Genomic DNA, 26,774 nt, shown 5'->3' on the forward strand with positions numbered 1-26,774 from the left:
TGTAAAAAAAAAAAATTGGTCGGGTTGTTTCACATGCTAACCACCTATCTTTCAAAACCGAATATATTAGCTAGTTCAAATGGTTCTAAACTTAGCTATAACAAGAGCCAGTTCTCTATTGTTCTCAGTACTCTCAAGGTTTCACAACCTATAGCATTGAAAAGGCCCCACTCAACAAATCACAACAAGGCTTGAAAGAAAAGGTCGGGGTTCAAGGGTAGGGAAAACAATTTGGGTTAAATGAAAAGATTGGCAAAAATTGAGTGTTAACCCGAGTTTAGAGTTACCATGAGCAAGCATTCAAGTTCTATAAGAAAGATAATTGAAGTTCAGGTTAAGTTCAATAATATAGAGATGCTACAATGTTCAAGCAAATTTCACACAAGTGGAAGAAGCTTTCAAAAGAACAAAAAAAGTTTAAACAGATATTCTTCATTTTTTCTAGAGATTGATCAAACAATAGTAAACTATGATTAATGGCTATAACTTCAATCCTATAATTAAACTTGAACAAGATAGTTTCAATCATTGCCCCATAAAATGCATATACAACAACCCTATATGAAACAATCTAGACTCAATCCTATAATGCAAATGCAACTACATAAACATTCTAGGATCAATGCTAGAAGAGTTAAAGCCATTAAGCTTGATTGTGCACACTTCTCATGGTTTGGAAGGGTCATAGAAAGGTGATGAAGTCCTCTCTATTCCCAAAGATTTCATGTTTCCTCTTTTCCGGGATCAATGCTAGAAGAGTTGTTCCTTCTCTTTATACTCAGCCCTTGCTTTGCTTTCTTTGAATAAGAACCAATGATTTTCCCTTGGAGTTTCTAGAGTTGTCCACTCATCTTCTTCACTGTAGCTGTCAACTGCCTAACAGAATACTTGAGAATGTTAATAGTTTGAAGTGATGACAACCCATCAGATGCTGGATTTCTTGACTCTAGCTGTTGGGGAAGTTTGTAGATTGAATCTGGGCATTCTGGAGAGTTGGAGTATGAGCCGACCAAGGACCCGAACATGAACCCGACCATGGGTTCGTGTTATGGGGACGTGCTCCCATTGGAGCTTCGTCACATGCTGTGAAAATCTCTGCTTTTGGCCCATTTACACCGACAAAGACTGCTGGCTCAGTTAGCTGATTTTTTCTTTGAATCACAAAGGTCTGCCCATCAATAGTTGGCTTCTCATAGTGTCTTTGATGTCAAACTTCATTTGAAGCTTGTACCCAGATTGAGCTCAATAATCCCCTTCCTGACATCAATGATTGCTCCAACAGTTGCTAAGAAAGGTCTTCCTATGATTAATGGATCTTTAGGCTCTTCATCCATCTCCAAGACCATAAAATCAGTAGGAACCTCTACTTTTTCAATCTTTATTGGGAGATCCTCCAACAAGCCATGTGGAAATATGACAGTTCTATCTACCAAGATGAGATATAGGTTTCATGATTTGTAACTTGTGAAGCCCAACCTCTTAGCCACAGAGAGAGGCATGAGGCTAACTGATGCTCCTAAGTCAAAAATACACTTGTTGAAAGCCAATGGACCTAGAGAACAAGGCAAAGTGAAAGATCCAGAGTCCTCTAGCTTTTTTGGGAAAATCTTCTTCTGTATAACAACATTGTATTCATGACTTAGAACTATTGCTCTCTCATCTTCGTTAGCCTTATCTTGAGCTGCATTAGATGCATTTTATTGTTTTTCAACAGTTTTTGGTGTAACACTGGTAGGCACATGAATGAGGGATCATATAGGGGATCGGGTGGGTAGTCGGTGAATGTTTCCTGCGTAATTTCTACAGCTGAAACTCATTTTCACATAAATCCTCTCCATCTTGAACTGCACTATCCCTAGTGATTGTAATGTGTTCTTTATAGGCAGGTAAGTCGCTTAAGGTGATTGCATGGGCAGTAGAAAACTCCCTTAGATTGAGGATTGATCTCCTTGGGAGTTTTCCTGAACAAGTAGAAGCAGCCATGCTTTCAAGGTGATGAATTCTGGAGGCCTAAGCTTCAATATTGAGATTCATGGCATTGTTAATGTAGTCCATTTTCTTGTTCATCTCTGTAAACTGTCTAGCTGTTTCCATAGCTTCATTAGCTTGACCTTGTAGAATATGTTGAAGCATGTTCTTTCAGTTCTTGATCTTGAGCAGGAAGCTGTTGAGAAGCAAAGCAATGTGGTGGACCCATTGCTTATTGTTGATACCCTCCTTGTGGCGTATAGCTGTAGAATTCATTGTTGTAGTCTCCCTGAATCTGGATGTAGCCTCCAATGTGTCTGGCCAACCTTTGAGGTCCATTCTGACCTTGTGGGTTTTCTTTTCTCACTTCTTCTTCTTCTACTCTGATATTGTCCTTTGGATGTCTCAGTTTTCTTGACAAACGGTTGGTGTATACAAGTACCCGATCAAATATCTGAATGGTCACACGAGCATTAGCTAATTTAGGCATTTCATCGAGCACCTCTTGGTGTGGAAATGTCTAAAATCTAATCTCGACCTCTCGGTTCAAAACTAGCATTAAGATCACTAATCCATAAGGTAAATTTCATAAAACACTCAATCTAAAACATCATAATCGATTAAGAACACCTACTAGACTATCCCATCCTTAGAAAATTTAGTTCACTACTCAAATCTCATTGCAATCAACTTAAACACATAAACGAATAGGAACTGTATAACAAAGATGTTGAAAAATGAAAGTAACCGATGTATCGAAAAGAGGCAAAATGTAATACAGAATCAAAAAGTAAAAGAAATGCAAAACAGAAATTAAGAAATGCTAACAAAGCTTTTTGAAATGTAAAATCAGCTTTCTAATCGTGTATGGTGTCTCTCGCTCACTCTCCAGATGCTCTCTCGAAAATGGGTTAAGGGAGGGTTTATATATGGAAACCACTTGACTTAGCCGCACCAGCTGTTATCTGAGGCATCTACACGAGGCTAGGGTCAAGATCCTCTTTGGGTTGGGCTTTGGGTGATTCTTCTTGTGCTCAGCTTCACTAGTAAGGGCTCAAGCCTCAGGCTGTTCTTCTGCACGATCACACCTTAGGTTAAGGCTCGAGTTACTCCTCTTCTGCTCCTTTCCTCTTTCTTGGCAATAGCTGAAACTTGTCCATCCTCATTCTTGCTCTTTTTAAGCTCCAAAGCACCTGTTTTGATCCAAAATGCAATAATTCAGTAATGCAATACCTTAGACAACCTAAATGCAAATATCTAAGGTTAAGGACCTAAAAATGCTAATGACAGACCCTAAATAATGTAAAACATGACTAAAAAGATGCCTAAGAAAGTGTAAAATAGAGAGACATCAGTTAGTCTAAGAAAGCATCTATATAAGCTTTTATTTTGAATATAAAATTGATTAAAATAAAAGGAAAAGTTTATTTTAAGGTTTAAATGACTATTTTTTAAAAAAAAATTTAGGTTTGGGTTCTCTATATTATATTTAGGGTATAGTTTTTAGGAGGTAGTGTTTAGTATTTAGGGTTTAGAATTTAGTCATTTTATATATTTAAAAGGTGTATTTTTGAAAATGTACAACATGAAAAGGTATTTTTGAAAAGTAATATAGAAAAAGAGATATTTTTGAAAATCCCCTCTATTTAAATTAATATATTGTAATTTTATATTATTTTAGTTATTTTCAAGAACAGAGAAATCCGAAAATAAAAGATAAGGAACACAAATTTAACAAAGAGTGTTTGTGATTCAAGATATATACGTATATGCTCCAACAACCACATAACAAATTTTTTTTTCAAGATACCACATAGCAATTATTAGATTGATAGATTAATTGGTTACAAAATTAATAGACGGTTCAACCGAAATTTATTTTTGGAAGCACATTGTTTCCAAAAATCTTATAGAGAATCAAGCAAATTTATTTTTTCGAAATCACATTGTTTCCAAAATCTTAATGAGAATATTTCAAATTTATTTTCGACATATTTTTTGCTAGACCATATTTTTAACCAACTTATTAGAGATAATAAAAATATGTTATGAAGAATAAAAAATGAATAAAATCTTCAATTAAAAATTATCTTTCAAACTTTCAATATAAATCATCCAATTTTCCTTTCACCATTATCGACATTGCTCATATCCATACTGAAAACACTCCAAAATAGAAATGACAATCGTTTCTTAGTTTACCATGCTAAACCGTCTGAAACATAATATTTTATCCAAAAAAATATTAAAAACAATCATATAAATTATATTAAAAATAAATATATAAAAAGAATTTTAATCCGTGCTCTAGCACGGGTCCTAATCTAGTTATTATTATATTATCGTAAGATATTCTTCTAATTAAAGTAGATTCTATTACCTTGTGCTTTTAAAATGGGAAAATGTCATTAAAATCCCCAAGTCTACATTTTTGTTGATTTAAAGCTCGAACTCTGCTTTTGGAGGGAAAAAACACCAATTATTTGTTGACTTCCAAATAAATCGCAAACTCTCGTTGACCTAGCCTTTTGAGGCATAACATTAAGTGGTCAAACGGAGAAATTAAACGGGATTAATTATCCGTTAACGAGATCCATTAATAGCAAAACGATGTTGTTTATAACACCTTAAAACCCCTAAATTAAGAAATCGATTCTCTATTTCCCCAATTTACAAACCCTAATCGATCTCAATTTATCTTTTCTTCTTCAGTTTCTCTTTTCTTCTTTGATTTCTCTCTTCTTCTTTGAGTTGACGAGATGAGTTCTAGCTCAAAGACATCGGTGGTAGTTTCGTTCGACCATGTAGTGCCATTGAAGTGTGTTTGTGGAGCCGGTGTAACGATCTTTACATCGAGAACTGAAGAGAATCCTGGTCGACCGTTCTTTCGGTGTTTAACAAAAAGAGATCTGGAATCTTCTGGTCATCGAAGATATCATGTTCGATTAGGGTTAGATTGATTAGGGTTTGTGAATTGGGGAAATTGAGAATCGATTTCTCAATTTGGGGGTTTTAGGGTGTTATAAATAGCGTCGTTTTGCTATTAACGAATCTCGTTAACGGGTAATTAACTCCGTTTAATTTCTCCGTTTGACCACTTAACGTTGTGTCTCAAAAGGCCAAGTCAACGAGAGTTTGCGATTTGTTTGGAAGTCAATAAATAATTGGTGTTTTTTTCCTCTAAAAGCAGAGTTCGAGCTTTAAATCAACGAAAATGTAGACTTGGGGATTTTAATGACATTTTTCCCCTTTTAAAATAGTGTTCCTTTACATATTTAACTAGATTTTTTTCTCTCTTTTTTTTTTTTTTTTCAATATTTCTCTATTATGGGCCACAACTGGCCGGCCCATTAGCCAAATTCCTACATGCGTAAGAGCCGAGACTCGATCCCGGGTGTGATGGTGCCGGGTGTGATCCCGGCCCATTAAGGATTTTTTTCTCTCTTTTTTTTTGGCTTGGTTTTCATTTATATAGAAAAGTAAGATCAAATAAATTTATGATAAACCTTATATTATATTTAATTTAAAGAACTATCTTAAATCCAAATACACAATTAATATTTTCATCGAATTATATTAATATATAAAAATATATCCGAGAAATATGTTTTTCTTTGTTTTTATTTATTAATTAAAACACAACATATCAAACTACTTTATGTTAAATAATTTCAAGATATAAAACATTCTAACAAGATATATATATATATATATATATATATATATATGTACTATATTTTAGGTCCTTACGTACACTTTTAAAATAGTATTCATTTACATATTAAACTTGTTTCTTTTTATTAAATGATATATAAGCGATCGATCTATGATAGTTTTTGTTTTCTATTTATTTTTCAATAATTATTTTTTTTTTTGTAGAGAATTATTTTATTTAGTAGGATACGTTTTTAGAATGATGTTTTGTAGGATAAGTTAATTATTTGTAGTATACGTAATTAAGTAGGAGTATTATATATGTAATTAATGAAACGTGTATTTACATGGCGGATGATCTATAATATATATAAGCAAATTTAAAGACAATACATAAACACTTAAATTCTTAACACACAAAAAAAAACAACATTATTATATATATACAAAAAAAACACATAACTGATAAATAGTGCCTTTCAAGATTATTATATTTCTGTCGAAACTAGAAAACGATGAAAGAGAGTATAAATTTAAATGTTCATTTTTCGATAAATGATTAATTGATGAATTAGCAAGCTTTGGAGCAGTAGCAACGGAGACTATTGCATCGACCGCCTGTAAAACCTTCGCTGGGGCAAGCTTTGGCACAGGTCTGTGAGTTGAGACAAACTCCTTGGAATTTGCTACTCTGTGACTCGCACGTTCTTGCTTCCACAGGACCCATTCCTAAATCACATGACCCACCATAATTAAGAACCATGCACATCTTTTATTTTACTATAATCGAAACTTAAAATTAGAGAAACATGCATGGGTTGATATATATGTGGATCATTTTTCATGCTCATATTGGCATATGCATAAAACTATTAGTCCCAGAGACGGCCATAAGATATGTTAGGCCAGGCCACATAGTTACATAGAATTGATATTTTTTTTGTTGCATGCATATTTCCCACAAGTATATATCAAATGACATAATGTTTATAATTATGAACCTGTGGCAAAGAGGAGCATGAACGAGAGGAGAAGGGCTGAGACCAAACGCAGAGAGAGCTTCATTTTAAAAGAGATAAAGATACAAATGTTTAGAGAAAGCTAATAAGATTTGATAGGATCAAGAAGAAGAAGACGATGGCACTATATAAAGGGAATGAATTCTTTTGTTGGTAAAAGGTTTCGTAGTTTATGGTCATACCAAAAATAGAAACAAAACGTGAACCAGTTAAACTTTTACCCAAAGGTGCAATCGTAATTAAGGGTTGACCAGTCAATTTAATAATCAAATTATTTATAAGTATAAAGTTTATAACACTAGAGAAATATGATTATAAACGTAGAAGAATGCATAATTGCTATCAAAGCCCAATATCGGTAATGATCATAAAACGTTCCTATTAACTAAAAGCTACATAATGAGATATTGATTTATGAATAAACCAACCCTCCAAACTTTTTTATATAGAAAATGCAGGATGTATTACTTAATTTATATTACGAAAACATTTTAACTATTACTTTGCTGCTAGCTTGGTTATTAAATTGTTTTCGATTTATGACGTCACTTGGTTGTTAATTTGTTGTTATGCTAATCCGATGCCACTATATAATTGTTGTTCACACTATCAAATTATTGAAATATGTAGTTTTGCATGTAGACTCTTGAAGATTCTGCAGCCAAGTTGGTTTTCCCCTCTAAGTGTGATACCCCAAACCCGAGTTTGATTCCCTAATACCACATTAAAAAGTTATTTTTTTTCTTTTTCAACTGTTTAAAAAAAATTATTGACCTACCTAAAAAAAATTTCTGAGTCCGCCACTGGATACATGAGCCAAAGTTAAAGTAACGTAAATAATGTTTACTTCACTGGATACATGAGCCAAAGTTAAAGTAACATAAAACATGTTACTTATAATGTACGTGAACCAGAATCTCCGTTTTGAGATCGATCGATGCAAGACTGCATCAGTCGATGCAAGGTACTTTTCTACAGGACAATTTAAATTATGCACGTATTATTGCATTTTGAGTTTTGGAAACTCTAGTGGGTCGAGTATAAAAAATTATTTTGACGCTTTTGGCCGAGTTTGGTTACTTTTTCCTTCAACAAAAGAGAGAAAACTTCGAGAGATTTCATGTGAACGTTTTTGAGGAGCTTGAAGCCATTTCTTGTGAGATCTAACTGTGGGAATAGAGATCTGAGGCTAAGAACATGAGAGAAGCTTGCTAAGACGCTATTGTCGTGGGTTTTGGAATCAGATTTGTCTTTCTCAAAGGTGAGTGCATGACCATGGCTGATCTAAGCGATTAGATGTGTGTTTTTGTGTGATTTTGGATATTGATTGCTAGTGTGCTTGTTTGTGAGTGTTTTTCATAGTGTTTGTAGCTTTTAGAGAGCGGTTTTGGCATCACGAAACCGAGAGGAGTCGGAGAAGATCGTGTTTGGCTATGCTTGGCGCGACTGCATCGGTCGATGCAGCTAGGGATTTGATAATAACGAGAGACGCTGCATCGATCGATGAAATGAGTGCATCTGTCAATGAAAGGAGTGTATCGGTCGATGCAAGGAGTGCATCGGTTGATGTAGAAGGCGTTGCATCGGTCAACGCAAGGTCGTTGCATCGGTCGGCGCAAGAAGTATGTTGGTCAACGTAAGGCTGCATTGACGGTGCATGTGTTCAGAGTTGTCTAGTTTGCTTGTTTTTGTGTATTGCCTTTGTTTGTTTTTTCGCTTGTGTGTATAGCCCAGTAGATGGGAGGATCACCTCACTGAGTGTTTATGATAATACTCACGCATCTCAACTGTTGTTTGTGGTGCAGGTAAAGGCAAAGTGTAATTGTGGAATCAAGGCGATGAAGAGGAGGATGTTCTAAAGGCTCGGTTGTTTGTTCTATGTTGTTGTTAGGTTGCTAGAATGGAACAATGTGATCTAGAACGGTTGTTTAGGTTGATGGTTCATTGTTCTGTGACTTTGTTTATGTTATTGGCGTTAATGGATAGATGTTATCGTGTTATTCATTTATTCATTATTAGTTAATGTTATTGATTTATGGTATCCACTGTTTTTTTATTCGGCTAGGTGTATAGTGAGTATGAGATCACTAGTTAACTATTATAATAAAAAGAAAAAAAATAGTAGGTCAGGTCGTTTTAGTTTGGTATCAGAGCCCTTACGGTTCTAGGTATGTGTTCATTGCGTTTTTTGTTGTTTGATGTTTCAATTTGCATGATTTTATTGATTATGTGAGTTGGTCAACTGTGTGCTGCATGGGATCCTAGAACATCCTCTTCGACTCTTAGAGCCTTCAATGGGATTCCACGGTATGTTCTGTATTTTTGTGTGCAGTTTAGTTTGCTTTGTTAGCCTATGTTCTTGGAAGTACAGTGGTTAGAAGTTTTTGAGTTGTTAGTCGTGGGCGTGGTTGTAGCTAGGGTCGAGCAGGTTCCCGAGGCCAGCGAGTGTGTAGCCAGACGTCCACAAGGAGGCACGACAGAGGGTCGCAAGCATATCAAAAGGGATCAGAGGGTTTAGCCGGTGAGAGTGCTGGGAGTGTTGGGAACCCAGGTGTGGGGTTGCTGTAGGTGGAGCCCAAGGTAAAGATGATAGCTTGGCGTATCTTTCGGCGTGCTATGGGATCTGTTACTGAGAGTGGTACTAGTTCAGGCTCCAGTTTTTCCGCTTGTGGTGGGGGTGTAGTCGGGGACTGCGGTTGCTGAGGAGCTTCCATCCTATCTTAGGAAGATGGAGCAGTTGTAAATTATCAGTACGAGATGGTTCTCGAGAGGTACCATGCTAAAGATGCGGATGGTTGGATGGATACAGTTGGAGTATTTTTCTTCGTTCGGTTGAGTGTTCCAGTCGGATGCTGGAATGTCTTGTAGTCCACTGTCTAGAGGTTGATGGACATCCCTGGTGGATGGGTGTTGCAGCTAAGGGAGTGTAGGCAGCTTACGCCTTGACGGGTTTTAAGAAGGAGTAAATTGATTCTGTGTGTGCACAAATTAAGTCGTGGAGGGCAAGCGTGCTCAGGTGCACAGGCTTATGAGAAGCCTTCAGGCATGTTATATCGATCATTGTGGTGATGGTGGTTGGACTTTATTGCAGATGAACTGGGGTTTTAAGTCCCATGTCATGTTTGATTTAGGAACAACTCATTGCTTCATTACCTTGGAGTGCGCTGAGAGCTCCAACATCACAGGAGATCCCAGAGAGCGATCGGGTGTTATTATAGTTGCGGGAGGCGATTTTTTGAGCTTCTCTGGATGGATAAGAGGTGTTGATATTTAGATTGAAGGGAATAGAGGCCAGAAGATTTGATTATCAGTCTCGTGAAGTTGTATGATGTTATTCTGAAATGGATTGGTTTCATCGTCACAGGGTACATCTGGACTGTCATCGGGGTAGAGTGGTGTTCGAGCATCAAGAAGGGATGCTTATATATGAGGTAGTACGAGTGAATTTGTGGAGTCTTGTGATCTCGGCCATGCAAGCAGGGAAGATGATCGAAAAGAAACGTGAGGCCTACCTAGTTACAATCTCGATGATGGATTCAGTGGGGCAGTCTACGGTTGGTGGTATATGGGTTGTTGAGGAGTTTGAGGATATGTTCCAGTCATTGCAGTGGTTACCACCATCTCGGTCTGATCCTTTCAGGTTTGAGCTGGAGCCGGGGATTACGCTGTTATCCAAGGCGCCTTACAGGATGGCTCTAGCAGATATTGCAGAGCTGAAGAAGCAGCTGTAGGATCAGACCGAGATTGTAACCAGGTAGGCCTCACGTTTCTGTTTAAGTCCCACGTCATTGCTTCATTACCTTGGAGTGCGATGAGATCTCCAACATTAGAGGAGATCCCAGAGAGCGATCGGGTGTTGTTATAGTCACGGGAGGCGGGTTTTTGAGCGTCTCTGGACGGGTAAGACGTGTTGATATTTAGATTGCGGGAGAATAGAAGCCAGCGGATTTGATTATCAGTCTCGTGAAGTTGTATGATGTTATCCTGGGTATGGATTGGTTTCATCGTTACAGGGTACATCTGGACTGTCATCGGGGTAGAGTGGTGTTCGAGCATCAAGAAGGGATACTTATATATGAGGTAGTAAGAGTGATTTCACGGAGTCTTGTGATCTCGGCCATGCAAGCAGGGAAGATGATCGAGAAGAAACGTGAGGCCTACCTGGTTACAATCTCAATGACGGATTCAGTGCGGCAGTCTACGGTTGGTGGTATATGGGTTGTTGAGGAGTTTGAGGATGTGTTCCAGTTGTTGCAGGGGTTACCACCATCTCAGTCTGATCCTTTCAGGATTTAGCTAGAGCCGGGGATTGAGCTGTTATCCAAGGCGCCTTACAAGATGGCTCTAGCAGAGATTGCAGAGCTGAAGAAGCAGCTGGAGGATCTTTTGAGCAAGGGATTCATTCGTCCTAGTGTTTAACTGTGGGGAGCGCCGGTGTTGTTCGTCAAGAAGAAGGACGGAAGTTTTTGCTTGTGCATCGCTTATCGGGGTCTGAACCGGGTCACTGCAAAGAACAAGTACCCTCTTCCCAGGATTGATGAATTGTTGGATCAGTTGAGAGGTGTTACTTGGTTTTTTAAGATTGGTCTGGCATTGGATTACCATCAGATTCCGATAGATGATGCAGATGTGAGGAAGACGGCTTTTAGAACGACGTATGGGCATTATAAGTTCGTGTTGACACCATTCGGGTTGACCAACGCATCAGCAGTGTTCATGAGGTTAATGAACAATGTGTTCAGGGAGATTTTAGATGTTTCTGTTATCATCTTCATCGACGATATTATGGTATACTCTAAGAGTCCTGAGGAGCATGTGGTACATTTGAGAGCAGTTTGTTCAAGGCTGCATCGGTCGACGCAAGGTACTCCTCTACGGGACAACTTAAGTGAAACGCATGTTTTGTTGCGTTTTGGGTTTTGGAATAAGACGATCCGACCCATTTTTTTTTGGTTTTTAATACAATTTTAATTAGTGATCTCATACTCATTAATATCATAACCCTAATCAATACAACAGCGGAAATAACAACCCATATCAACCAGCAATTATCCAACAAATATCTCAATAAAGTAAATAATCAATAACAAAGATGTCTACAAATCCTTGATGTATTGTGTTTTTGATGTCTTTTATCCTTCATTTAATATTCGTCTTGAGTCTTTTGTCGCATCTTTGTCCGTCTTTTGTGTCTTTTTGGTCTTTTCTTGAGTTGTGATTAGGTGCGAAGACAATGTGCTAGATTTGGAGTCTTTTGGTTGAATTCGAGCTTAACTGGAATAAAGAAGCAGGAAGTGACTTTTTGTACATCTCCAAGTTGAATTAAATCATGAAGTCTGGACAAGTCTGAAGAAGTCTAGTGAAGTCTGGAGAAGTCTAGAGAGGTCTGGTGAAGTTTGTAGACAAATCTTGAGAAGTCTGGTGAAGTCTGTAGAAAAGTATGGTGAAGTCTGTAGAAAAGTATGGTGAAGTCTGTAGACAAGCCTGGTGAAGTCTGTAGACAAGTCTGGTGAAGTCTGGTGAAATTTATGCACAAGTCTACTGAAGTCTGGACAAGTGTGGTGAAGTCTGTTTTGACTACAACCAGACACTTATTTCCTTTTTCTATTCTCATTTTTTATTTTATATCTTTTATTTTAATAAGGGTATAAATACCCCCAAAACCTAATGAGCAACACAGGCTATGATATATGCTATTTTCTAAGTTTTTCTGTACCTGGAGACTTTATTAAGCTATTTCTGGAGATTAGAGATTCATCCTCTTTGACAATTTGGAGAAGATTTCTAAACTCTTTCCTCATTTTATTTAATCATTTTAATTATGTCTTCTTCCTCTCTTTGTGTTGTTGCTTTCAATATGTGTGAGTAGTCACCTAATTGGGTTTTAGGGTTCTAAGTAGGGGATCAAATGATTTAATGGTTTAATTGTTGCTTGATAATTCTATTTTCGTTGTGGTTCTTTGATTTATATGCTCTTAATGCTAGAATGAGACTGATCACCTTGTTCTAGATTTTAGGTCTTTCTATGCATCACAAGTGTTCGATAGAATGCTTGAACCAATATGAATTGAGCAATATTTCTCTAACCTGCAAAAGTTGATGGAGGGGATATTGTGAACTTAGTGAACTTGTTTGATAATGCAAATTTGATTAGGAGATTACAAATGAAAGTTTAGTAATTGAGTAGTCAACTTTAGTGATACCTTGAAAGAGGGTTAGTCAAATCTTGTGTTCATGTTCTAGACGGTTCTTAACTATTGAATTCCTTGTTTCTTTTCCCCATTGGTCATTGATCTCTGAAATGCCCTATAGCCCACTGTTTTAATCTCATAAGTTAAATCGTTTTATTTATTGCATTTTTATTTACAATTTCTGAAACCAAACAAACAAACTTTCGTTCGCTTTAGCTATTTACAAGTCTCGCAAATCTTTAGTGTACCATTGGTCCTTGTGGATTTGACCCGCATATACTGCCTTGCGGTTAAGTGTATCTGGTAAATACTCGAGCAATCAAGTTGGCGCCGTTGCCGGGGACCAATTGCGTTACCTAGAGATTTAGGATTAGTTTATAGTCTAGAGTATTTTTATTTACAGCTGCTGGTAACCAAAGCTTTTTCTCACTTTTTGGTGTTTTCAGGTGTATGACCCGCAGTGCAGGCTCTTCACACCTAGAACAATATCACGAAGACTTGGGAAAGGTTGAGAGAGAGAATAGGAGAAAGAAAAGACTTGCTGAAACGGCTGATGGTTTAGCTGGTCAAAATGTTGGCAATGTGGATGATGAACATCATGGAGAGTTTGAGGATCCCCCTCCTGCTGGAAACGTTAATCCTCCTGCTGGTGGAGCACTACAAGAAAACAGGCCATTTGCCACTCCTACTATAGTCGCTCTTTAGTCGCAAATAAGGGTTTTGCGACTACTTCGTGACTCTTATTGATGGTCGCAAAAAAACGGTCGCAAAATATGTTGGTTGCAACATGGTCGTTTATTTGCGACAGATTACGGACTCTTTTATATAGTCGTATATTTATGACGATACTGTGACTAGAATTGGTAGTTGTACATTTCCGACTAAACTGCAACAAAGTCTACTTAGGGACAGTTTTGTTACTACGTATAACAGTCGTATGTTTACGACCGTTTTGGGATTAACGGTAGAGTCTGGGTTTAGCGATGGATTAAGGACGACGTATTAGTCCCAAAAGGGTTGCAAAGTGTGTTTTAGTTTAGTAGCAGTTGAGTCGCAAATTAGTCGTTTATATTTACGACTATGTTAAGACTGTTTTTGTAGTCGCTAAGGAGTTCGTGTTTAGTAACTATTGTGCCACTATTTTGTGAATTGGTTTAGTCACAAAATAGTCACATTTTTTGAATTGGGTTAGTCACAAAATAGTCACATTATTTGAATTGGTATAGTCACAAAAGAGTCACATTTTTTAATTGGTTTAGTCACAAATCAGAAACATTTTAGCAATCCTAATTGTGATTAATTTGGGAATTTCAAATGCTAATAATCAAAAGGAATGATGATTGAAACTACCACACAAGCAAACTTATCATCCAAAACAAAAAGATCATCCTAAACATCCAAGAAACAATATTCAAAAGCAAGTTCATACATAAAGAAAAGGGGAATTAGAAGTTTAGTTGGAAGAAGTATTAGAGGTAGGGGTATTGGCATCTGGTGTTGTGCCTCCATCGGTGGGTTGTGCAGATGGACTGGAGGGTGGTGTGGTGCCTCCATCGATGGGTTGTGCAGTGGTTGTAAGCCCGATAGCTGGTTGGGTGGCTGCAGGAGGAGGAACCGTAAAAGCTGAGTATTCAGGAATTTTTTTCAGAGATGAAGAGGACAAGCTTGTTGATCACAGCTTGAGACTCTTGGTGTTCCTGATCATGTCGTGCATTCTCAGACTCATGTTCAGATATCTTGCGCCGAAGTTGATCTTGAAGCTCCGCAAGAGTTTCTGCAGAAGAGCTCGCATAACTCTCTTTCCTTTTTCCTTTCCTTAGTGTCTCAACAAGTGATCCAAGGCCAAATGGGTTACCTCTGTTATCTGTTTGAGTACACTAAACTAAAAGATAAACATTCGCTAATCAGCACAAACAAGAAAACCAAATGCAGAATCAACATCAAATATTCTAGGTTCCTAAGCATAGCTCATTAAAAAAATTTAAGAAAACTAGGAGACTGTTAATCTAAGAATAAACATCAATCATCATTCACATTAAGAAACCAAAATTAACAAAGAAAAATAACACACAAAAGACAAACGAATTACCGCAAGGAAGATTTCATTTCTTTCTTCAAGGGAAAGAGTTCGATGTGTTGAACTCTCTGAACCATTTGGACCATCATTGTCCGTGTCAGTTTATCTGTCTTCTATGGTCTTCTCATCGGTCTCAGCAACTTGTTTGCTTTTTGATCCACAAATGATCCATCTGGCCGAGTGTGTGTTTTAAGAAACACTTCGACCAGTGATACAGGACGCCCCAGCTCTTCCTCCTACAATGATAGTGAAACACATTAAATTATGAAAATTTTAGAAAAACTTTAAGGTGAAGTGGATGGAAAGAGAAGTGTTACCATTTCTTGATGAATTTGTACATATGATTTCTGACCAGCTAAGTGTTTGTGCACTCCAAGGCCTCCACGGTCCGAGTTTCTGCAATGAGAAGCATTCTCACTCTTCTCAATGGCATCAGGGGTGTTCCAATATTCGCACATAATAGGCCATACTTTATCACCAATCCATGGTGGTTGTACACCACTCCTCCTAACTTGACTGACAATGCCTTTCATCCTGTTCTTTGCTATCTTCAAGAAACCTTCTTTAACTAGCTCAGTAATCCCGATATCCCAATTATACTTCCGCTACAATAACATAAAACATTTAAGTTAGCAAACTGACCAATTCATATATATAGAGTTAAGTGTTTAAAGCATTGTTAAAACTATAATTTGACTTACCGCAAATGTCCTGAAGTATCGCTCTTGCATGCGTTGTGGAGTAACCTTCCAACTGTAGTAAGGCCCATCAAACTTTCGCCTTAAGATTCCAGCAATGACTTGAGAAAGCTTTCCTTTGTGCCAGTTAAACCTGTTACATTAACTGAGTAAGTCTACTTGAAAATATGAACCAATAACCTATTGAAACTATTGAATATCTAATAACAACCGATTACTGAACATGATCAAACTATTGAACATCAAACAACAACCGATTAGTGAACCTATTACCGCAAGAGGAGAGAGTGTTACCGAGTATACTTAAAGATCAAACTATTGAACATATTCATGCTTTAAGATTCTATGTGACATACCGAGTATACTTAAAGAAAAATTACAAGAGGAGAGAGTGTTTATACCATAGAGTTTCGACTCCAGGGATAGGATGCTGAGACAGGAGTGGTAGATGTTCTCGGCCTGGAAGAGCTAGCAAACCATCTAACAGATCTTGGTAGTGATCGACATTTTGATTAGGGTTTTGTTCCTCCTCGTTTTCTTCTTCGCCGTTATCTCCCTCTTGAACAAGCTCCGGTTGCGGTTGAGGGTGAGGAACAAGAAGAGGCGCTTGTTGAGGATGACTACTCGACGGTTGATTTGTCCTCGACGGTGGATGACTACTAGACGGTTGATTTGTCCTCGATGGTGGATGACTACTCGACGGTTGGTTTTTCCTCGATGGTGGATGACTACTCGACGGTTGGTATGTCCTCGACGGTTGATTTGTGAACGATGGTGGATCTGTAGTCGGCAATGGACTACTTATTGGCGCTGGATTTATCGGGGGAAATTGTGAAGGACGGCTTTGATGTGAATGGGTTGCAGACTGTGTCGTAGAGTGTGTGCGTTCAGAAGGGTTCGACGAATGAGAAGAGGTTCTGCTACCATTGAAGATTCGGACACCGGTGGCAGTTCTGCCACCGCGACCTCTGGAAGCACCCTTGGTCTTAGGAGGCATCGGATCGACGATTGAGAGAGAGAGAGAGAGAAGAAGAAAAAGATTTAAAGAGAAAGCGATAGAGGATTGAGAGATTGAGAGAGAAGGAGAGATTGATGTGTTTGAGAGAGAAGGAGAGTGAAGAGGTTTGAGAGAAAAAACCCTAGATCGATTGAAAAAGAAAATAAGAAGTGTTAAAACGTTTAAGTGTTTTGCCTAGTTATTAACGAAACAACGTCGCAATGTAGTCGCAAAAGAGTCGCAGTATTAAATTTTTGGGGGAAAAAAAACGCGTAAATAATTAGACAAATTTCCCAAAATTATTGGTGGGAACATAAACCGCCAAAACAAGGTGGCAAAACAGTCGCAAAAACAGTAGCAATGGTTGCAAAGCAGTCTCAAGACAGTTGCAAAGTGGTGGCAAAGTGTTACTCTTTTGTGAGTGTATTTTACTAGACAATTTAAAAGTCTGATTTTCACACATTAAGAGCTTATTTGCATCCATACATCACTCATACTAGTAGTAAAGAGTATATAAAATAGAAAGAGCATGTAAAACATTGCTTTTAAAACATATGAATTACATTTTCCTAAAGTCCTACACATTCTTCCATGGTGACATGTTTTTACAAAGATGGCTTTGGAACATATGCATGTATTCATTGTTAACATTGAAATTTATGACCTTAAAAAAGTTTTAGTTACTAAATTCAGTCAAATACAAGTATAAATGTATATCTAAGGATGTACATACATCTCAAAAATGAAATTTAATTCCCAAAAATAACAAGAGTGGGAAAAGAGTCGCACAAACGTTGCTAATTCAGGTGTTAGTCGCTTATTTGTCGCAATACGGTTGCAAAGCAGTCTCAAGACAGTTGCAAAGTGGTGGCAAAGTGTTACTCTTTTGTGACTGTATTTTACTAGTCAATTTAAAAGTTTGATTTTCACACATTAGGAGCTTATTTGCATCCATACATCACTCATACTAGTTGTAAAGAGTATATAAAATAGGAAGAGCATGTAAAACATTGCTTTTAAAACATAAGAATTACATTTTCCTAAAGTCCTACACATTCTTCCATGGTGACATGTTTTTACAAAGATGGCTTTGGAACATATGCATGTATTCATTGTTAACATTGAAATTTATGACCTTAAAAAAGTTTTAGTTACTAAATTGAGTCAAATACAAGTATAAATGTATATCTAAGGATGTACATACATCTCAAAAATGAAATTTAATTCCCAAAAATAACAAGAGTGGGAAAAGAGTCGCACAAACGTTGCTAATTCAGGTGTTAGTCGCTTATTTGTCGCAATACGGTTGCAAAGCAGTCTCAAGACAGTTGCAAAGTGGTGGCAAAGTGTTACTCTTTTGTGACTGTATTTTACTAGTCAATTTAAAAGTTTGATTTTCACACATTAGGAGCTTGTTTGCATCCATACATCACTCATACTAGTTGTAAAGAGTATATAAAATAGGAAGAGCATGTAAAACATTGCTTTTAAAACATAAGAATTACATTTTCCTAAAGTCCTACACATTCTTCCATGGTGACATGTTTTTACAAAGATGGCTTTGGAACATATGCATGTATTCATTGTTAACATTGAAATTTATGACCTTAAAAAAGTTTTAGTTACTAAATTCAGACAAATACAAGTATAAATGTATATCTAAGGATGTACATATATCTCAAAAATGAAATTTAATTCCCAAAAATAACAAGAGTGGGAAAAGAGTCGCACAAACGTTGCTAATTCAGGTGTTAGTCGCTTATTTGTCGCAATACGGTTGCAAAGCAGTCTCAAGACAGTTGCAAAGTGGTGGCAAAGTGTTACTCTTTTGTGACTGTATTTTACTAGTCAATTTAAAAGTTTGATTTTCACACATTAGGAGCTTATTTGCATCCATACATCACTCATACTAGTTGTAAAGAGTATATAAAATAGGAAGAGCATGTAAAACATTGCTTTTAAAACATAAGAATTACATTTTCCTAAAGTCCTACACATTCTTCCATGGTGACATGTTTTTACAAAGATGGCTTTGGAACATATGCATGTATTCATTGTTAACATTGAAATTTATGACCTTAAAGTTTTAGTTACTAAATTCAGTCAAATACAAGTATAAATGTATATCTAAGGATGTACATATATCTCAAAAATGAAATTTAATTCCCAAAAATAACAAGAGTGGGAAAAGAGTCGCACAAACGTTGCTAATTCAGGTGTTAGTCGCTTATTTGTCGCAATACGGTTGCAAAGCAGTCTCAAGACAGTTGCAAAGTGGTGGCAAAGTGTTACTCTTTTGTGACTGTATTTTACTAGTCAATTTAAAATTTTGATTTTCACACATTAGGAGCTTATTTGCATCCATACATCACTCATACTAGTAGTAAAGAGTATATAAAATAGAAAGAGCATGTAAAACATTGCTTTTAAAACATAAGAATTACATTATTCTAAAGTCCTACACATTCTTCCATGGTGACATGTTTTTACAAAGATGGCTTTGGAACATATGCATGTATTCATTGTTAACATTGAAATTTATGACCTTAAAAAAGTTTTAGTTACTAAATTGAGTCAAATACAAGTATAAATGTATATCTAAGGATGTACATACATCTCAAAAATGAAATTTAATTCCCAAAAATAACAAGAGTGGGAAAAGAGTCGCACAAACGTTGCTAATTCAGGTGTTAGTCGCTTATTCGCCGCAATACGGTTGCAAAGCAAATGTTGCTAATTCAGGTGTTAGTTACTAAACGGTCGCTAATGTGCGACTCTTTTGTGACTATATTTTATTTTAAGATACTAATTTTACTTGCAAATTGCCAGATTAATCAAGCTCTTAAGTTTTACTATAATTGAAATAAGTTTATTTGATTTTAACATAGAGACAATATTTTACAAATCAAATGCACATTTAGTCTTCATATGCAAGTTCTTCATCTTCACCTTCATCTTCGGATGTTGACAAGTTACATTGAAATTCGTCTTCTCCTTCACCATCTTCTATCTCAAAATCGATTGGTTCATCTTGATGACTCTCGTCGACTAAACTCTCAATGATGATTTCTTCAACCAAAGTCGGAGTTACCTCAATAACAGTTTGTTGCAATATAACCAAATCATCATCGTTAAACTTCTCTTGAACAACATTCCTCGGATTAACTTTGCACACTGTAAGCCACGATTTGCGAGGTCGTTTAGTGTATGGATATGACAGATAACACACTTGATCAGCTTGAGAACCTATATAAAGAAACAGAACATATTAAATTAATATTTATTTAATAATATATATACGTATGTAGGTAAATTAATTAAAATATTTAGTGAAAAGAAACTTAACCTAAAATAAGCGGTTCGTAATTTTGGTATTTTCTTGATGGAAGCACGTCTACGATGCCTCCATTTGTCATGCGGATACCTTTGCCAACCGTTGGGTCAAACCAGTCACAGTAGAAAAGTGTTATCTTTAGGTTAATAATGCCAGGATACTCGAGCTCGATTATGTTTTCAACGGTCCCAAAAAAATCATCCTCCATAGATGCTTCAGAATAATTTTGCCCTCGAACACATACCCCATAATTCATTGTCTTTTTCGTCTGCCCGTGTTCACGCGTGTGAAACATGTAACCTCTAGTAAAATACATGGGCCACGACTTGACTTTGTTTTCTGGACTTTCAAGCAATTCATGGATCCATGGAGGAAAATTTTGGATATGTTTCATTGTAGACACCTACATAAGAAATAAATATAAATTGTCGGAAGTAAACCCATTCAATAAAATATTTTTTTTATTAAATTATTTACATATACTTACATATTGGCAAACCCAATCGCTAAAATCTTCATCTCTTTTCGATGTGACTTCATCATCAGTGAGTTCTGGATATTCATACCGAATTTGATCGTCCAACACACTGTTTTTCCCAACATATAGAAGACAATTAATCCATAAATATATTGAAGAGAAATTGCTAGAAAAATAATCTGAAACATATACCTCTCTAGGGGACGAAAGTAATCCAAATTCCGCAATACATATGCATGTGCGCATTTTTGATCTTTATCAGACAGCCAAAACTTGGTAACTTGGCCACTAGGACAACCGACTTGAGTGAATATATCTGGTACGGGTACTAGATATACAGGAACCTCACCCGCATCATATCGCAATGACCTGAAAAATATTTAAAACTTTAATTAGCCTTACATGTTAATTTAAAAGACCATTATATATTATAATGTAAGTATGAAATACCTCCTTCTACTAGCTGTAGAAATGGTTGAAGCAAAGTAGTGTTCTGAGAAGTATGATATCTCATCATTAATATATGATTGATTGATCCCGCTGGATATCTTTTGTTCTTCGCCTTCCCTTTACAGCGTTTGAAAAACCTTTCGAAGGGATACATCCACCTATACTGGACTGGACCACCAAGTTCGGCTTCGTATGGTAGGTGTATAGGAAGGTGCTCCATGACATCAAAGAACGAAGGTGGTAATATTTTCTCCAAATTGCACAAAATCATCACAATATTCGCTTTCAGGATTTGGACATGACTTAGCTCCAATGATCGACTGCATAAGTCACGGAAAAATGATCCAATCCCTACAATATATAAATAAAATCATTAATTAATTTGACATATATATAAAATTAAATTGCTATATATATATATATATATATATATATATATATATCAAATTTTTACCTGATATTGCAAGATGGACGTCACGTAGTAACAACTCTGCAAACACAAATGGAAGCAATCGTTCCATAAACACATGGCAATCGTGGCTTTTCATTCCTGAAAACTTTCCATCCTTGATGTCTGCACAACTAGCTAAATCAGCTACATACCCATCTGGAAATTTAACATCTTTTTTGACCCATTGAAGTAGGCTTTTTTTCCCTTTCGCACTCAATCTCCAAATAGGAAAAGGAGCTCTCCCACCAGCATCAACATGCAATTGACTTCGATCACAAAATCTTGCAACATCCAAGCGGGACCTCACATTGTCTTTTGATCTGTCTTTCACATTCATAACAGTGTACATGAGATTATCGAGAATATTTTTCTCAATATGCATCACATCAAGATTGTGTCGTAAGTTAAGATCAGTCCAATACGGGAGCTTCCACAAGATGCTTTCTTTGTGTCAATTATGCCAACTTCCATAACCATCCACTTTATTTTCATGCCCATTTCCTCCGCATTCAGAAGTCTTTGGCGGCTCGGCATTTCTTATACGCTCATGTAAGACCTGTTCACCCGTCAAATATTGCGGTGGATAGTCGTTCACTGCGTGTTTGCCTTTGAGAAAGTGTTTTTTATCCTTTCGCATTGGATGATTAGCAGGAAGAAATCTCTTGTGGCAATCAAACCAACATGTCTTCCTACCAGCTGGCAATTGAAATGCATTTGTATCGTCCATACAAATTGGGCAAGCTAATCTTCCGTGTGTTGTCCATCCTGACAACATGCCATATGCTGGGAAATCGCTGATAGTCCACAAAAGGACAGCTTTAAGGTTGAAATTTTGATCTAAGGACACATCATATGCCTCCACTCCATTATAACATAACTCTGTTAACTCATCAACCAATGGTTGGAGAAAAACGTCAAGACTAGCTTGTGGATGGTTCGGTCCTGAATTCAAAATCGTCAGAAACAAATACTTTGTGTTCATGCACATCCCAGGAGGCAAGTTGTATGGAGTCAATATCACTGGCCATAACGAATGGTGTTTCGACATCCCAAAAGGATTGAAACCATCTGTACATAATCCAAGATAAACATTGCACGGTTCTGCTGCAAATGAGGGATGCAATTGCTGAAAATTCTTCTACTCAGCCGCATCTGAAGGATGACACATAAATCCCTCCTCAGAGCTGTGCTCAGCGTGCCATCTCATAAAAGCTGCAGTCTTCTCAGATTGGTACTTTCTCTTCAGCCTTTCCGCAATCAGTAAATACCACATCTTACTGAACGGTATTCTTGTTCTTCCTTCACTAGTCTTATACCTTGGTTTGCCGTAGAACTTGCAATGCTCCAACTTCTCATCATCTTTCCAAAAGAGCATACAGTTATCTATACATACATCATATGTATGACATGGTAATCCTAGCTTTTGCATCAAAGTCTCCGTCTCATAGTATGAACCGGTTGCCTGATTACCCTCTAGTAAATACTCCGTAAACAGTCCTATCCATGAATCCATACAATTTTCAGACAAATTGTAGTCGACCTTATTGTTCATGAACCGAGCTGCCAACAATAACTGAGATTGCCCTTCCCGACATCCATCATACAGTGGCGTGTTTGCAGCAGCTAGCATATCATAAAACCGTTTTGCTTCTTGGGTGGGTTGTTCATGAACATGATCATTTCCACTTTCATGTTCATGATACTCGTTATATGGTACAGAACCATGAAATGCATCATTCACCATCCCAGCATATATATTCTCCCCATCAAATCCTATTGGTTCACTAGCACTAGCATAATCTGTATTATTAGCATAATGACTACTAGTTCCCTCCCCAACAACATCATAATCTTCACCATGTTCATACCATACATAATAGTTAGGCATAAACCCCCTACTTAGCAAATGATTCGAAACAGAGGCAGCTTTCAAAGACTTCGAATTGTGACATACTACACAAGGGCAGTAAAACCTACCTCTGCTATTTTGTGCATGGCTACAGGCAAAATCGATGAACTCTTCCACACCCGCCGAATAATCCGATGAGATATGATTAGTGAACGGATCGATCCGATTGTACATCCATGCTCTTGAAGGATTGTTCCACATTATTATTTTTTATTTTTTTCTCTTTTTTTTTTTTCTTCCTCTCGATTTTTTTTTTCTTTCTCACAAATTTTTTTTTTTCTTTCTCCCGTTTTTTTCTCTTTAGAGTTGATGTAAATGAAAGAAGAAGTGGTGGCATATATATAAGAGAAATTTTGCCACTGTTTTGCGACTATTATAGAAAGAGTCACAAAATTTCAGTTCACCTAACACACTTTAAGCACGTTTTTTGCCGACATGGTACGACTCTTTTGCGACCGTTTTCAATGTAGTTGCAAAAGTTGAGTACAATATCTTCCACATTCTCAACATTTTTTGCCGACATACAGCGACGACTTTGCTACTAAATGATACTCGAAAAAGTCATTGCAAATAAGTCTCTATTTTGCGACTTATTTGCGACGACTCTCACGTACCAAAATTGCAGTTGCAAAGTAGTCACAAAATGCATCTTGTTTTGCGACGAAATAATATCAGTTACAAAAGAGTATGTATTCGGTCGCAAAGGTGAGACGTTTTTGTGACTGTGTCGTTTCGTCGTAAATTTGCGATGGTTTTATTTCCGTATTTTGTATGGTCGTTAATAGGTATTAAAATAGTCGCAAAACCGTCGCAAATGTTTGCGACTAAAAAATCAGTCACAAAAGGTAGTCGCAAATGGCCTGTTTTCTTGTAGTGGAGAGGCTGCCCGTGTAGCTGCACAAAGAGAAGCTGTGCACCGCAAAGCTGCCCGTTTAGCTGCTTTTAATCAAAGACCGGCAAATGTTCGACAGACTTTGAGGGAACATGATGCTCCCAACGCTGAGATGTACCGCAGAGGTGTCCAACATCCTCCAATCGCTAGAAATGATTTTGAGATCAAACCGGCATTGTTGGGTCTAGTGAAGCAAAATCAGTTTCATGGTCTACCGTCATAGAACCCAGTTTATCATTTGGAGTACTTTGAGAATATATGTGGCACAACGCGAATGAATAGGGTACCTGATGATGCTGTCAAATGCAGGTTATTCTCATTTTCTCTGAGTGATAAAGCTCATCGCTGGTTTAAGTCATTGAAGGGAGATACCATTCGAACATGGGATGAGTATAAAGCTGCGTTCTTGGGACAGTATTTTACTCAAGCAAGGACTACTCTTCTTAGGAATAAGATTTCAGGCTTCCAGGAGCATGCTATTGAGTCATTCCATGAGGCTTGGGAAAGGTTTAAATACTATAAGAGAGAATGTCCTCACCATGGATTCACACCAGAATCACTCATCAACACGTTCTACAGAGGAGTTGATGAGAGGTATAAGATGGCCTTGGATACAGCTAGTAATGGGGACTTCATGACCAAAACAGAAGGAGAAGCTGAGATTTTGATTGAGAACCTAGCTGCTAGCAACAGTAACCATTGTGTTGACTATGATAGGACAGTGAGAAGTAGTGGAGGAGGAGAATCAAAACAGATTGTTGAGTTGAATGCAAAAGTGGAGCAGCTTTTGAGAAGAGATCAGAGGAATTTGAATTTCTGTGATGATTCTGGTGATGGTAAGGTTTATCAGGAAGGTGCTAGGGATGGTTCTGAGGAACTACAAGCTGAGATGAATTACGTGAACCAAGGATATCAGAACAATGGTTTCAACCAAGGCTACAGGAATCACCCCAACCTCTCTTACCGGAGCACTAATGTTGAGAACCCACAGGATCAGGTACATCCACCACAACAGTTTCAACAAAAGCAGTTTATACCAGGGCAAGGAAACTACAATAAGCCATTGTGCCTCAGGGACAAGGACAGGGAAATGGATATGGTCAAGAAGGTTTTCAGCAAAAACCTCAGTTTAACAACTTCTAGGGAAGTTACCAAGCACCAGTTCAAGCCCTTATGAGCAACACTTCTACGTCTTCTTCAGGGGATAATGAAATGAAGTTGATGATACAGCAGATTCTTGAAGGTCAAGTGAAGAATGCTGCTGAAATCAATGTTAAGGTGGACAGCATGTATCGTGATCTTAATGGGAAGTTCACAATACTATCTTTACATGTTAAAATTCTTGAGAACCAAGTAGCTCAGATTTCTTCCACCTCTACACAACCATCAGGTGTTTTACCAGGGAAAAGTGAACCCAAAAATAAAGAGCATTGTTATGCTGTTATGATTCAAGAAGAACCTGGAGAAGTTGCTGAGAGAAGTCTTCAAGAAGCTGTAAATGAGAGTATTATTTCTGAGATGGAAGTTCTTGTTGTTGATGTTGCTGTAGATAATGAGATTGAAGGAGATGATGAGCCACCATACGTTGCACCACCACCATATGTTCCTAAGCTCCCATTTCCAGGTCATCTAGTGGAAGCTAAAATCAGGTTGAAAAGGCGAAAGCTCGCTTTGATGAAGTTATGAAAGAGTTTCACATCAAACTCCCATTCCTAGAGTCAATAAAGAACACAAAAACATACAAGAAATGTTTGAAGGATGTCTTGTCTTACAAGAAGAACATTGAAGAAAGGGTCATGATGATTTCAACTGGGAAGGCATATGTGCATTTTGAGAAGCAGGAAAAACATCAAAGGAACAAGGATAAAATGCTTGCAATGGCACACTTGAAAGAAGAGGTAGAGATGGTTAGTTCTGAGTGCAATGCCATCATCCCGATTGAGATTCCTGAGAAGCTTGGAGATCCAGGGAGTTTTGTACTACCTTGCCAAATTGGGAGATTCATGTTTGAGAGATGTTTATGTGACTTGGGAGCTAGTGTTAATTTGATGCCGCTTTCTGTGTCAGAGCGTTTGGGAATCACAAATTTCAAACCGTCAAGGATCTCCTTAGTGCTTGCTGATCGTTCTGTGCGATCTCCAGTTGGGTTGGTGGAGGATGTGCATGTTAGAGTTGGGAACTTCTACATCCCAACTGACTTCACAGTTTTGGAGCTTGATAAAGAACCACATGATCCTCTCATTCTTGGTCGCCCATTCTTACATAACGTTGGGGCTATGATTGATGTAAAAAAGCAGCAAATTCACTTGCAGATTGGTGACCATACTCAGGAGTTTGACATGAAAAGGTTGCTGAAAAAAACCTACTATTGGAAGATAAGCTTTTTCAATTGAAACCATTGATGATCCTAGGGATAAGTATGTGAAGACATGCATAGGTTGGAGTGAGGTCAAGGAATTCCTGGATGAGACCTTCAAATTCCAATAAAAAATGTTAGTGCTACATGCAAGGTTAAGCCCAAATGGATAAAGGAAAATCCTCATGTAACCTTGACACCTATGAAGTGTGTTGGAGATACCATAGAGTATAAGGTGCAGTGTAAGGGAACCTCAAGACCCTTTTCAAAAGCTAGGAGTATTCTAACTTCAGAATTGAA

At 37.4% G+C, this 26,774-nt stretch overlaps 2 protein-coding genes, 1 non-coding gene and 1 pseudogene across 3 annotated transcripts; all 4 read right to left on the reverse strand.

The window, feature by feature from the left end:
• Positions 1 to 5,921: 5,921 nt before the first annotated feature.
• LOC109131534 (defensin-like protein 10) lies at positions 5,922 to 6,753 on the reverse strand. The gene is made up of 2 exons (XM_019242580.2): positions 6,624 to 6,753; positions 5,922 to 6,351 (listed from the first exon to the last, which is right to left on the reverse strand). Exons 1-2 carry the CDS (start codon positions 6,685 to 6,687, stop codon positions 6,194 to 6,196), a joined length of 222 nt encoding a protein of 73 aa, XP_019098125.2. The 5' UTR covers positions 6,688 to 6,753; the 3' UTR covers positions 5,922 to 6,193.
• Positions 6,754 to 19,521: 12,768 nt separating this feature from the next.
• On the reverse strand, positions 19,522 to 20,662 carry LOC147937511 (uncharacterized). Its single transcript, XM_087464128.1, has 3 exons — positions 20,426 to 20,662; positions 19,951 to 20,341; positions 19,522 to 19,850 (listed from the first exon to the last, which is right to left on the reverse strand). The coding sequence occupies exons 1-3, from the start codon at positions 20,660 to 20,662 to the stop codon at positions 19,522 to 19,524; spliced, it is 957 nt and encodes a 318-aa protein (XP_087320254.1).
• Positions 20,663 to 20,744: 82 nt separating this feature from the next.
• LOC147937512 (uncharacterized) lies at positions 20,745 to 22,469 on the reverse strand (annotated as a pseudogene).
• Positions 22,470 to 24,557: 2,088 nt separating this feature from the next.
• LOC147937513 (small nucleolar RNA R71) lies at positions 24,558 to 24,664 on the reverse strand. The gene has a single exon (XR_015567629.1). It is a non-coding gene; the product is annotated as a small nucleolar RNA R71 (small nucleolar RNA).
• Between the last annotated feature and the right edge of the window lie 2,110 nt (positions 24,665 to 26,774).

Source organism: Camelina sativa, chromosome 9, assembly GCF_030686135.1.
Source record: "Camelina sativa cultivar CO46 ecotype springtype chromosome 9, ASM3068613v1".
In the NCBI taxonomy this organism is placed as follows: domain Eukaryota; kingdom Viridiplantae; phylum Streptophyta; class Magnoliopsida; order Brassicales; family Brassicaceae; genus Camelina; species Camelina sativa.

Coding starts and splice junctions, on each gene's coding strand:
- LOC109131534 (XM_019242580.2), bottom strand. CDS start 6,687: ATGAAGCTCTCTCTGCGTTTGGTCTCAGCCCTTCTCCTCTCGTTCATG. Junction 6,352..6,623: donor CATGCTCCTCTTTGCCACAG/GTTCATAATTAT, acceptor CATGTGATTTAG/GAATGGGTCCTGTGGAAGCA.
- LOC147937511 (XM_087464128.1), bottom strand. CDS start 20,662: ATGCGCACATGCATATGTATTGCGGAATTTGGATTACTTTCGTCCCCT. Junction 20,342..20,425: donor GCGATTGGGTTTGCCAATAT/GTAAGTATATGT, acceptor TTTCTTATGTAG/GTGTCTACAATGAAACATAT. Junction 19,851..19,950: donor TTACGAACCGCTTATTTTAG/GTTAAGTTTCTT, acceptor TTCTTTATATAG/GTTCTCAAGCTGATCAAGTG.